We start from the raw sequence: 13,804 nt of genomic DNA, 5'->3' as shown, positions 1-13,804 counted from the left end.
TAACATTAGTACTTGAATTTACCAGCTTAATTAGTTCTGTGACGGAGCTCTTAACTCCAAACACTTGTATCTCAAATCAACGTCTGATTGAAATGCATGAAAATCAATTTAATCCGTGCTTGGTTCCCCAAAACACCACAACTTTAACACGCATTTTAAAGAAAAACATGAACCTTTAGATAAGAAATATTGTATAGAAACAATACAATAGAACAAGTGAAGTGAATTATATTTATATAGCGCTTTTTCTCTAGTGACTCAAAGCGCTTTACATAGTGAAACCCAATGTCTAAGTTACATTCAAACCAGTGTGGGTGGCACTGGAAGCAGGTGGGTAAAGCGTCTTGCCCAAGGACACAACGGCAGTGACTAGCGGGAATCGAACCTACAACCCTCAAGTTGCTGGCACGGCCACTCTACCAACCGAGCTAAACCGCCCAACAGGGGTGCCCAAACTCTTTCCAAAGAGAGAGACACAGACCGACAAATCAAAACGCTGGGGCCATTTTGGGAGTTTTCACCTTCAAAACCAATACAATATATGGAAATTTTTCAAAGACCTGGAAAATCCAATTTCAGTAGGAATTTGGCATGAATGCTGAGGAACCAGATAGTGTCAAGTAACAAGAAATATGAGCAGAAAAATCTTAAAAAAAAAAAACAAATGCTGTTAGCATTAGTGAAATACCAAATAAATTAGCTAAAAATATCGAGCATACTAATGTTAGCATACAAAAATGCTAACTGTAACTTGCGGCAAGTACCGAAAAATATTATTCTGTGTACTTGAAGACATTTTTAAAAAACGCTACCCTGCTAACGTTGGCATGCATCAAGTACCAAAGTATGACCACAAGTTGCTAAAAAAAAATGCTAGTATACGAACGTTAGCAATTTTTTTTTTTTTTTTTTAGCAAAATTAACAAAAAAGCTAGCATGGCAAAATTAGAATGCTAAGGTTTGGGCCGTGGGTTGCCAAAAAATTAGCTACAGGCCGCACTTTGGACTTCCTGCAAAAGAATATAGTGCAAACTTGTAAAAAAGTGTTAGTAGTAATGTAAAAATAATGTACAATATTTACCTTGGAGAGTGGACTTCTATAGCAGTGGTTCTCAAATGGGGGTAGGCGTACCCCTGGGGGTACTTGAGGGTATGCCAAGGGGTACGTGAGATTTTTCAACAATTCAAAAATCCTTTATAAATATATTTATTGAATAATACTTCAACAAAATATGAATGTAAGTTCATAAACTGTGAAAAGAAATGCAACAATGCAATATTCAGTGTTGACAGCTCGATTTTTTGTGGACATGTTCCATAAATATTGATGTTAAAGATTTCTTTTTTTGTGGAGAAATATTTAGAATGAAGTTGATGAATCCAGATGGATCTCTATTACAATCCCCAAAGAGGGCACTTTAAGTTGATGATTACTTCTATGTGTAGAAATCTTTATTTATAATTGAATCACTTGTTTATTTTTCAACAAGTTTTTAGTTATTTTTATATCTTTTTTTCCAAATAGTTCAAGAAAGACCACTACAAATGAGCAATATTTTGCACTGTTATACAATTTAATAAATCAGAAACTGATGACATAGTGCTGTATTTTACTTCTTCATCTCTTTATTTTAAACCAAAAATGCTTTGCTCTAATTAGGGGGTACTTGAATTAAAAAAATATTCACAGGGGGTTACACCACTGAAAAAAGATTGAGAACCACTGTTCTACGGTATCTTTTTCCAGCTGATTCTCTGTCAAACACACCATCAGCAGCTTTCCCCACATTTTAATCAATAAAAATCAGTTATTTAGATATTATTCTAACATTCTCGGCTGGCGTTATCTGCTTCAGAATGGTGCGGACTAGCATTGATACAAGTTGAAAAACTTATTGGGGTGTTACCATTTAGTGGTCAATTGTACGGGATATGTACTGTACTGTGCAATCTACTAATAAAAGTATCAATAAATCAATCAAAACCAAGTTGGCTGGCTCCACGCGCTGTCATTTTTCTGATGATTTCTTTCTTTAATTCAATGAATAGCAACCGCTTGGCGGTGGGGAATCTTGTAACTCAAATGCTGCTTACAAGCGTAACAATTAGTTGTGAGAAAGCTCTTATCTCAAAACACTCTTAAGTTGGGGTACCACTGAAATAGAATATTCTTGTAAAACTAATTGGTACTAAATAGTCAGTTTCCAATAAGTGGCGGCTCACATTATATTCATCATAAACATGCTGGCAAATTTCCCCAGAGGTGTTGTCACTAATATACAGGTGCTGGTCCTATTATTAGAATATCATGAAAAAGTTGATTTATTTCATTAATTCCATTTAGAAAGTCAAACTTGTAGAATGTATACATTCATTCCAAACAGACTGATACATTTCAAGTGTTTTTTGCCAAAAAGGAGATGATTATAGCTGACAACCAATGAAAACTCTAAATTCAACATCTCAGAAAATTAGAATATGGTGAAAAGGTCAGATATTGAAGACACCTGGTGCCACACTCTAATTAGCTAACTAACTCTAAACACCTGGAAAAGCCTTTAAATGGTCTCTCGTTTTGATTCTGTATAACACACAATCATGGGGAAGACTGCTGACTTGACAACTGTCCAAAAGATGACCATTGATACTTTAAAGAAGGAGGGCAAGACACAAAAGGTCATTGCCAAAGAGGTTGGATGTTCCCAGAGCTCTGTGTCCAAGCACATTAATAGAGAGGTGAAGGGAAGACAAAGATGTGGTAGAAAAAAGTGTACAAGCAAGAGGGATTAACCGCGCCCTGGAGAGGATTGTCAAACAAAACCGATTCAAAAATGTAGGGGAGATCCACAAAGAGTGGACTGCAGATGGAGTCAGTGCTTCAAGAACCACTATGCACCGACGTATGCAAGATATGGGCTTCAGCTGTCGCATTCCTTGTGTAAAACCACTCTTGAATAAGAGACAACGTCAAAAGCGTCTCGCCTGGGCTCAAGACAAAAAGGACTGGACTGCTGCTGAGTGGTCCGACGTTATGTTTTCAGATGAAAGTAAATGTTGTATCTCCTTTGGAAATCAAGGTCCCAGAGTCTGGAGGAAGACAGGAGAGGCACAGAATCCACATTGCCTGAAGTCCAGTGTCAAATTTCCACAATCGGTAATGGTCTGGGGTGCCATGTCATCTGCTTGTGTTTCCTGAGGTCTAGGGTCAATGCAGCAGTCTACCAGGAAGTTTTAGAACACTTTATGCTGCCTGCCGCGGACCAGTTTTATGGAGGCGAAGATTTCATTTTCCAACATGACTTGGCACCTGCACACAGTGCCAAATCTACCAGTACCTGGTTTAAGGACCATGGTACCCCTGTTCTTGATTGGCCTGCAAACTCACCTGACCTTAACCCCATAGAAAAGCTATGGGGTATTGTGAAGCGGAAGATGCGGGATGCCAGACCCAACAATGCTGAAGAGCTGAAGGCCACTATTAAAGCAACCTGGGCTCTCATAGCACCTGAGGGTGCAACAGACTGCTGGACTCCATGCCAGGCCGTATTGCTGCAGCAATGCAGGCAAAAGGAGCTGCAACTAAGTATTGATTGCCGTACATGCTGAAACTTTCCGTGTTCTTACTTTTCAGTTGGCCCACATTTCTAAAAAATATTTTTTGGTACTAGTCGTAACTATTATTTCTAATTTTCTGAGATACTGAATTTGGGATTTTCAGTAATTGTCAGTACTAATCATCAACATTTAAAGATATAAACATTTCTAATATATCACTATGTGTGTAATGAATTGATATAATATTTAAGTTTCACGTTCTGAATATAATTACTGAAATAAATCAACTTTTTCATGATATTCTAATAAAATGAACAGCACCTGTAGTTCAGGATTGTCACTTTTGTCAGTGAGCGGACGGCAGGAGAATTTTCTGATCCAAAATGAAAAGATTAGCGAATTTGTTTGCGTAAGAGAAAGTGACATCAAAGATGGCGTCCATGATGTCAGTGTTGACTTTGCGGTGACGCACTTGGAGGCCGTGTTGTATAACACGCCACGCTTTTCTGACGTCAGTAAAGCGATGCCCGTGACGACATGCCACCGTCCAGTTATGACATTTTGTCTTATTTATGTGACTATCCAGGAATATTACACACCTTGGAGACTAAGTCAGTTTTAGGCGGAAACTATTGAATTGTTGATTTCATATTAAAAAAAAGAGGGATTATTTTCAATGGTGGCTGTAGACAGTTTGTTTTCAATGTTTGTAATGGCCGACATGTGTTTACAGGTCAGAAAGTCACTAAGATTGCGTCATGTCTCTTTCCCCCCCCACCCCCAACTTTGTTGTTGTTCGTGAATGTTCACACGTCGGCATGATGAACACTTGACTTTTATACAAACTGCTTTGAAATAGGATATTATAGATGACGGGAATCAAACCCGCGGCCCAGGGGGCATAATCTGGCACGCCACATTGTTTTATATGGCCCCTGAAAGCTTGGAAAAATAATGTGTCAATAAAGTACTTTATCTTTTCTTACTAAATGTGTTTGTTCCTTGGACAGAACAAATATACTGCATGCATATATATATATATATATATATATATATATATATATATATATATATATATATATATATATATATATATATATATATATATATAGAGGTGGCTATAGTAGCCAGAAATTGTACTCAAGTAAGAGTACTGTTACTTTAGATATTTATTACTCAAGTAAAAGTAAGGAGTAGACACCCAAATAATTACTTGAGTAAAAAGTATGTTGTGAAAAAACTACTCAACTAATGAGTAACCTGTTTGTTTAATGATTACGGCAACAAATAATGCACAAAACATCAAAAATAGCAACGAGCAAATTCAGAGCCAGGAATATCTCTTAAACAACTAAAACAATAATATATATTAAATAATCGTACATTAAAATACAAAAATTAAGGAACATTGAGCCGCAATAACTTAACAGCACCATAGGCTCAGTAGGCATTGATTGAAATTTGTATTAGTAGATTGCACAGTACAGTACATATTCCGTACAATTGACCACTAAAAGGTAACACTCCAATAAGTTTTTCAACGTTAATCAATTACTTAATAAATAAATGACCAAGTCGAGGTGATCTACCATATATACATATACATACACACACACACACATATATATATATATATATATATATATATATACAGTATCTAATTAATATGTATTTATTTTGCCGTTTTTGTTGACATGTTAAAGGTGTTTTAATGAATATACATGCATGTTTAACATATAGATTCCTATCTTTCATGCAGACAAGAATATAAGTTGGTGTATTACCTGATTCTGATGACTTGCATTGATTGGAATTAGACAGTAGTGCTAATAACGTCCACGTTTTCAAATGGAGGAGAAAAAGAGTCCTCCTTTCTGTCTAATACCACAGGAAAGTCGTTGGTTTTGGGCATCTTATTTGTCCAGCTTCCATATTAGTTTTTATACACTTTACAATAAATACATTGGCGGCAAACTCTTATTTTGTTAACGCAGGCGCTATTGAGCGGCACTTTTATTGTGAAGACAGGAACTGTGCGATCAGTCTTTAGGCTTTTGACAGGAACCACGGTTGAAATAAAAAGTGTCTTTTTTCCTTTACACTTTTGATTGATTGAAACTTGTATTAGTAAATTTCTCAGTACAGTACATATTCCGTAAATTTCACCACTAAATGGTAACACCCCAATAAGTTTTTCAACTTGTTTGAGTCGGGTTTTATGTGTGACGGTCATGTGACAGCCTGGCTCTGTTTGATTGGTCCAACGTCACCCGTGACTGCATGTGATTGGCGAAACGCAGGCAAGCGTATATCCTACTTTGAAAAACCAAAACAAACATTAATAGATCGATTAAAAAAAAAGTAGCGAGCGGAGTAAAAGTAGCGTTTCTTCTCTATAAATATACTCAAGTAAAAGTAAAAGTATGTTGCATAAAAACTACTCTAAGAAGTACAATTTATCCCAAAAGTTACTCAAGTATATGTAACGGAGTAAATGTAGTGCGTTACTACCCACCTCTGTATATACATATATATATATATATATATATATATATATATATATATATATATATATATATATATATATACATAATTTGCCCAGGTCTGATCTAGTGGTACGCCAAAGAACCACTTGATTAAAGTACAGTGTTTTATTTTCCTATATTACTTACTGTTCAAACTGTGTGTAATGTTAGTGGCTAACAATATTAAATATACCGTATTTTTCGGACTATAAGTCACAGTTTTATTCATAGTTTGGCCGGGGGTGCGACTTATACTCAGGAGAGACTTATGTGTGAAATGACTACCATAAAATATCAAATAATATTATTTGGCTCATTCACGTAGGAGACTAGACGTATAAGATTTCATGGGATTTAGCGATTAGGAGTGACAGATTGTTTGGTAAACGTATAGCATGTTCTATATCAGGGGTCGGCAACCCGCGGCTCTTTAGCGCCGCCCTAGTGGCTCTCTGGAGCTTTTTAAAAAATGTATGAAAAATGAAAAAAATTAAGGAAAAAAATATAATTTTTTTGTTTTAATATGGTTTCTGTATGAGGACGAACATGACACAAACCTCCCTAATTGTTATAAAGCACACTGTTTACATTAAACATGCTTCACTGATTCGAGTATGTGGCAAGCGCCGTTTTGTCCTACTAATTTTGGCGGTCCTTGAACGCACCGTGGTTTGTTTACATGTACAACTTTCTCCGACTTTCTAGGACGTGTTTTATGCCACTTCTTTTTCTGTCTCATTTTGTCCACCGAACTTTTAACGTTGTGCGTGAATGCACAAAGGTGAGTTTTGTTGGTTATTGAGTTGTGTGGAGTGCTAATCAGACATATTTGGTCACTGCATGACTGCAAGCTAATCGATGCTAGCATGCTATTTAGGCTAGCTGTATGTACATTTTGCATCATTATGCCTCATTTGTAGCTATATTTGAGCTCATTTAGTTTCCTTTAAGTCCTCTTAATTCAATTTATATCTCATGACACACTATCTGTATCTAATATGGCTTTTGATTTTTTGCGGCTCCAGACAGATTTGTTTTTGTATTTTTGGTCCAATATGGCTCTTTCAACATTTTGAGTTGCAGACCCCTGTTCTATGTTATGGTTATTTGAATGACTCTTACCATAATATGTTACGTTAACATACCAGGCACCTTCTCAGTTGGTTATTTATGCCTCATATAACGTACACAGTGACTAAGACGGCGGAAGCGGGGATCGAACCGGGAACCCTCAAGTTGCTGGCACGGCCACTCTACCAACCGAGCTATACTTGGAAAGCCTGAAACTTAAGAACCACTGGCCTAGACAATAGTGTAATAATATCATACAAACCCCGTTTCCATATGAGTTGGGAAATTGTGTTAGATGTAAATATAAATGGAATACAATGATTTGCAAATCCTTTTCAACCCATATTCAGTTGAATATGCTACAAAAACAACATATTTGATGTTCAAACTGATAAACTTTTTTTTTTTGCAAATAATCATTAACTTTAGAATTTGATGCCTGCAACACGTGACAAAGAACTTGGGAAAGGTGGCAATAAATACTGATTAAGATGAGTAATGCTCATCAAACACTTATTTGGAACATCCCACAGGTGTGCAGGCTAATTGGGAACAGGTGGGTGCCATGTTTGGGTATAAAAGCAGCTTCCATGAAATGCTAAGTAATCCACAAACAAGGATGGGGCGAGGATCACCAATTTGTAAGCAAATTGTCGAACAGTTTTGGAACAACATTTCTCAACGAGCTATTGCAAGGAATTTAGGGATTTTACCATCTACGGTCCGTAAAATCATCAAAAGGTTCAGAGAATCTGGAGAAATTACTGCACGTAAGCGATGATATTATGGACCTTTGATCCCTCAGGCGGTACTGCATCAAAAACCGACATTAGTGTGTAAAAAATATCACCACATGGGCTCAGGAACACTTCATAAAACCACTGTCAGTAACTACAGTTAGTCGCTACATCTGTAAGTGCAAGTCAATACTCTACTATGCAAAGTGAAAGCCATTTATCAACAACACCCAGGAACGCCGCCGGCTTCGCTGGGCCCGAGCTCATCTAAGATGGACTGATGCAAAGTGGAAAAGTGTTCTGTGGTCTGACGAGTCCACATTTCAAATTATATTTGGAAACAGAGGACGTGGTGTCCTCCGGAACAAAGAGGAAAATAACCATCCGGAATGTTATAGGCACAAAGTTCAAAAGCCAGCATCTGTGATGGTATGGGGGTGTATTAGTGCCCAAGGCATGGCTAACTTACACATCTGTGAAGGCACCATTAACGCTGAATGGTCCATACAGGTTTTGGAACAACATATGTTGTCATCCAAGCAACGTTATCATGGACGCCCCTGCTTATTTCAGCAAAACAATGTCAAGCCACATGTTACAACAGTGTGGCTTCGTAGTAAAATAGTGCAGGTACTTTCCTGGCCCGCCTGCAGTCCAGACCTGTCTCCCATCAAAAATGTGTGGCGCATTATGATGCGTAAAACTGTTGAACAACTTAAGCTGTACATGAAGCAATAATGGGAAAGAATTCCACTTTCAAAGCTTCAACAATTAGTTTCCTCAGTTCCCAAACGTTTATTGAGTGTTGTTAAAAGAAAATGTGATGTAACACAGTGGTGAACATGCCCTTTCCCAACTACTTTGGCACGTGTTGCAGCCATGAAATTCTAAGTTAATTATTATTTGCAAAAACAAATACAGTTTATGAGTTTGAACATCAAATATCTTGTCTTTGTAGTGCATTCAATTGAATATGGGTTGAAAAGGATTTTCAAATCATTGTATTCCGTTTATATTTACATCTAACTCATATGGAAACAGGGTTTGTAAATGATTACTCAAGGTGACAAGCGACCCTCTGAGGGCAGCCATAACTGTGATAGATTAAATACAATACAGCAGTTTGTTAATTCCTGTTTGTGTTGTACGTGCGTATTTGTGTTATGTCGTGTCCAAGCGTCAGGGGTTGGAAGTTGTCCTCCGTGACAACAGGTGCAGCATTCTAGAGTGGGGGGTGTAGTGACGTCGCAGTGGGTGGGTGTGTGGGGGGGGGGGGGTGTCCCCTCCTCTATACAACCATCCCGCGCGGGGGCCTCACACGGACTCTGACCGGCGTGCAGCACACTCAGGGCTGGCCTGGCTGCCGTCATGTCCCGCTCGGCACCGCAGGCGCCGTGGGCGGACTATCTGGACGAGGACGACGCGCTGGCCGACGAAGATGACACCTGCCAGCTGGAGAAGCGCATGTCGGACCGCAGGAGGGCCCAGTCTCTGCCGGCGTGCCCGGCGGCGCTGCTGGCCGCCGTGGCCCGGAGCAACGGGCCCAAGCGGGTGAAGTTCGCAGACACGATGGGCTTGAGTCTGGCCAGCGTCAAACACTTCAGCTCGCTGGAGGAGCCGCACGTGCCCAGCAAGGTCTTCTCTCGTCACGCCAGCTTCCCTCCCCAAGGAGACCTGCTGGGCGTGCTGGACCACCACTTTGACCTGCCGCAGCCTCACGACCCGGACGGCCGCGTCCGGCGTCTGCGCGTGTGCTTGGAGCAGCTCTCTGTCACGCAGTTCGACGTGCGCGGCCACGTACGCGTGCTGAGCGGCGGCGCCCGCACAGAGGTCGGGGTCCGCTACACCTTCAACGACTGGCTCTCGCACGTGGACGCGCAGGCTCTGCTGGAGGAAGCGGAGCTTCCTGGCGGCACGGGCGCACGCTACGGCTTCACCATGTACACGCCACCCTTCATGGAGCCCGGCTCGGCGGTCCACTTCGCCGTGTACCTGCGGAGCGACGAGGGAGAGTTCTGGGACAACAACGACGGGCGGAACTTCACGCTGCGGTACCGAGGTTTGCACGAGCATTTTGTCTGCGCCCCCTGAGCTACGCTTGGCGCCGTAAAACCCCATCGCGTCGGAGGTGATGCCAACTGGCCACTCAATAAGCCGTGATGGACCAGCTGAAATAAAAGTCATCTGTGGTTGTGAGCCACGCGGTTCTGTTCTGGTCTGTGAGAAGGAGCATGCAGCAGGATTCATTGTAATGGTTAAACATTTCTTCAAGCAGGGCTGCGTCACACAAAGTCCTGCAAAAGAGGTCCATCGTGACCAAAGTGACCTTTCGTGTTTGGTCAGTCAATACCAGCGACTGATGTGCATTCCAGAGCATTAGGGGGTTAGGAAATGTCAGACTTGGACTCATTTCTTAAGTTCACCTCATAAATGGGGAAAGTAAACACAAACATGGCTGACCTCAATAAGCATGTTGTTTCGTGTGATGCCAAAAAGTTGCATTGGCTCCCTTGTCCAATGTTGCCAAATTGCCTTCTGTCAGTTTATTAAAGGGCGAGTGCACTTTTTTTTTTGGAATGCTGTCTATCATTCACAACCCCGACTTAAGACAAGAACACATAGGTTCTAAGTCATAAATAAATGCTAGCAAAAGTCATCTAACAATAGAGCAGGGGTCACCAACCTTTTTGAAAGCAAGAGCTACTTCTTGGGTACTGATTAATGCGAAGGGCTACCAGTTTGATACACACTTAAATAAATTGCCAGAAATAACCAATTTGCTCAATTTACCTTTAATAAATAAATCTATATATATATATAAAAAAATGGGTATTTCTTTCTGTCATTCCGTCGTACATTTTTTTTTCCTTTTACGGAAGGTTTTTTGTAGAGAACAAATGATGAAAAAAAAAAACACTTAATTGAACGGTTTAAAAGAGAAAACAGGAAAAAAAAGAAAAATAAATTTTGAAACATAGTTTATCTTCAATTTCAACTCTTTAAAATTCAGAATTCAACCGAAAAAAAGAAGAGAAAAACTAGCTAATTCGAATCTTTTTGAAAAAATAAAGAAAAAGAATTTATGGAACATCATTAGTAAATTTTGATGACATGTTTTAAACAGGTTAAAATCCAATCTGCATTTTGTTGGAATATATAACAAATTGGACCAAGCTATATTTCTAACAAAGACAAATCATTATTTCTTCTAGATTTTCCAGAACAAAAATTTTCAAAGAAATTCAAAAGACTTTGAAATAAGATTTAAATTTGATTCTAAAGATTTTCTAGATTTGCCAGAATATTTTTTTTTTAATTGTAATCATAATAAGTTTGAAGAAATATTTCACAAATATTCTTCGTCGAAAAAACAGAAGCTAAAATGAAGAATTAAATCAAAATGTATTTATTATTCTTTACAATAAAAAATTTTTTTTTACTTGAACATTGATTTAAATTGTCAGGAAAGAAGAGGAAGGAATTTAAAAGGTAAAAAGGTATATGTGTTTAAAAATCCCAAAATAATTTTTAAGGTTGTATTTTTTCTCTAAAATTGTCTTTCTGAAAGTTATAAGAAGCAAAGTAAAAAAATAAATGAATTTATTTAAACAAGTGAAGACTAAGTCTTTAAAATATTTTCTTTGATTTTCAAATTCTGTTTGAGTTTTGTCTCTCTTAGAATTAAAAATGTCGAGCAAAGCGAGACCAGCTTGCTAGTAAATAAATACAATTTAAAAAATAGAGGCAGCTCACTGGTAAGTGCTGCTATTTGAGCTATTTTTAGAACAGGCCAGCGGGCGACTCATCTGGTCCTTACGGGCTACTATTCCGTACAATTGACCACTAAATGGGAACAACCGAATAAGTTTTTCAACTTGTTTAAGTCGGGGTCCACGTTAATCAATTCATGGTATAGAGGTTATGGGATTCATGATGTCATATCATCCAAAGCCCTTTAAAAACTATATCCAAAAACCACCAACAATACTCAGTTTACATCTCCTGACCTGAATGGTTACCAAGTATTAGCAATATTGTATTTATAAGTGCTAATGTTAAAGGGACTACTTTTACTGGCCCTCTGACCAGCTTATGTTGCAATATTGATATATTAGTCGGTAAACCTCAATTCTAGATTATAAATCATGACTAATAGACTAAAAAACCTAATTTGCAGCACACGCCATTAGACTGTACAAGTCCTTTCTGGGTGTAAGGAGGGATACTAGGATGACAGGGGATGCAAAACAATAACAGTGCCATACTTTTTCATAACATGGTCACTACTGCCTAGTTTCTCTTGTTATATTTTTATTTTACTGTTATATTTTTTACTCTCATTGTTGCTTTTATTTTTATTGTAATATTTTTCTATTTTGTTTCCATTTATACCCCCATTATTTACTTTTTAAATTCGATCTCAATTCTGTACACTGCTGCTGGAATTGTAATTTTCCTGGAGGAACTAGCCTGAAGGAATCAATAAAGTACTATCTATCTACCTATCTACCTCTCTATGACTCTCACCTGGATAGTCGAAGGTTGTGGCCATAAATCGGGAAGTTAGTCAACTTTGACGTCCAAAAGACACACATTTACTTTTTTTTCAACTGCAGGATGATTATGATTAATTCTTCATCTAAACGAGAAGATACAAACGTTCCATCAGTCAGCACCCCAGTGAGAGCAGACATTGTACAGTAAGTGATGGTTTTATTATGTTCATAGTTTGTATTTCTTGTTTAGTATCTAGAAGTGATGACCAAAGCTGGATCTGTTTAGCACACAGCTTCTAAAACATGTAGATCTTCCTTATTTTATTCAGGTTTAAAATGAAAAGGTTCTCCGCTTGTAATTTGTTTCAAAGTAGTGTTTGTTGTCTCTCATGAAATATTTCCTGTATAGTAGTCGTGTTGTTGAAGGGAAAAGCGATTGTTGTGATGCGTCTGTGAAATGATTACGCCGCCGTATGCTTAAAATTACTAAAATAGGTACCATTACATTACATATATACTTACAGTGTGTAAGAAAACTCATTTTTGAATGTTTTATAGAGCGCTATATATCAGTGGTTCTCAAATGGGGGTACGCATACCCCTGGGGGTACTCGAAGGTATGCTAACGGGTACATGAGATTTTTTTTTAATATTCTAAAAATAGCAGCAATTCTAAAAATAACAGCAATTCAAAAATCCTTTATAAATATATTTATTGAATAATACTTCACGAAAATATGAATGTTGGTTCATAAACTGTGAAAAAAACAAAAACAACAATGCAATATTCATTGTTGACAGCTCGATTTTTTTGTGGACATGATCCATAAATATTGATGTTAAAAATGTATTTTTTTTTTGTGAAGAAATGTTTAGAATGAAGTTGATCCAGACGGATCTCTATTACAATCCCCAAAGAGGGCACTTTAAGTTGATGATTACTTCTATATGTAGAAATCTTTATTTATAATTGAATCACTTGTTTATTTTTCAACAACTTTTTAGTCATTTTAATATCTTTTTTTTCAAATAGTCCAAGAAAGACCACTAAAAATGAGCAATATTTTGCACTGTTATACAATTTAATAAATCAGAAACTGATGACATAGTGCTGTATTTTACTTCTGTAACTTTTTTTTTCAACCATAAATGCTTTGCTGTGATTAGGGGGTACTTGAATTAAAAAAAACGTTCACAGGGGTTCCATCACTGAAAAAAGGTTGAGAACCACTGCTATATAGGACCTTTGTTGTTAGTTGACTTTTGCAAGAGATTATTTATGAGTTAGAATGCATTAAAAAAAAGGAAAAACGTGTTCTTGTCTGACATAAGGATTGCGAATGATAAGCACGATTCCCTTGAACGTGACAACTTGAAAGCAGAGTGCAAACTACATTTAAAAAAACACTGCAAACAGCAG

The 13,804-nt window shown here is 37.9% G+C and overlaps 1 protein-coding gene across 1 annotated transcript; it reads left to right on the top strand.

Annotated features, from left to right (window-relative positions):
* The first annotated feature begins 9,193 nt into the window (after window positions 1-9,193).
* LOC133569214 (protein phosphatase 1 regulatory subunit 3G-like) lies at window positions 9,194-12,389 on the top strand. Its single transcript, XM_061921445.1, has one exon. The coding sequence runs from the start codon at window positions 9,257-9,259 to the stop codon at window positions 9,977-9,979; it is 723 nt and encodes a 240-aa protein (XP_061777429.1). The 5' UTR covers window positions 9,194-9,256; the 3' UTR covers window positions 9,980-12,389.
* The last annotated feature ends 1,415 nt before the right edge of the window (window positions 12,390-13,804 follow it).

This window comes from Nerophis ophidion, linkage group LG15 (genome assembly GCF_033978795.1).
Source record: "Nerophis ophidion isolate RoL-2023_Sa linkage group LG15, RoL_Noph_v1.0, whole genome shotgun sequence".
Lineage (NCBI taxonomy): Eukaryota > Metazoa > Chordata > Actinopteri > Syngnathiformes > Syngnathidae > Nerophis > Nerophis ophidion.
Note: the sequence above shows the minus strand (reverse complement) of the source record. Positions and strands in the feature narration are given on the sequence as shown.

Coding starts and splice junctions, on each gene's coding strand:
- LOC133569214 (XM_061921445.1), top strand. CDS start 9,257: ATGTCCCGCTCGGCACCGCAGGCGCCGTGGGCGGACTATCTGGACGAG.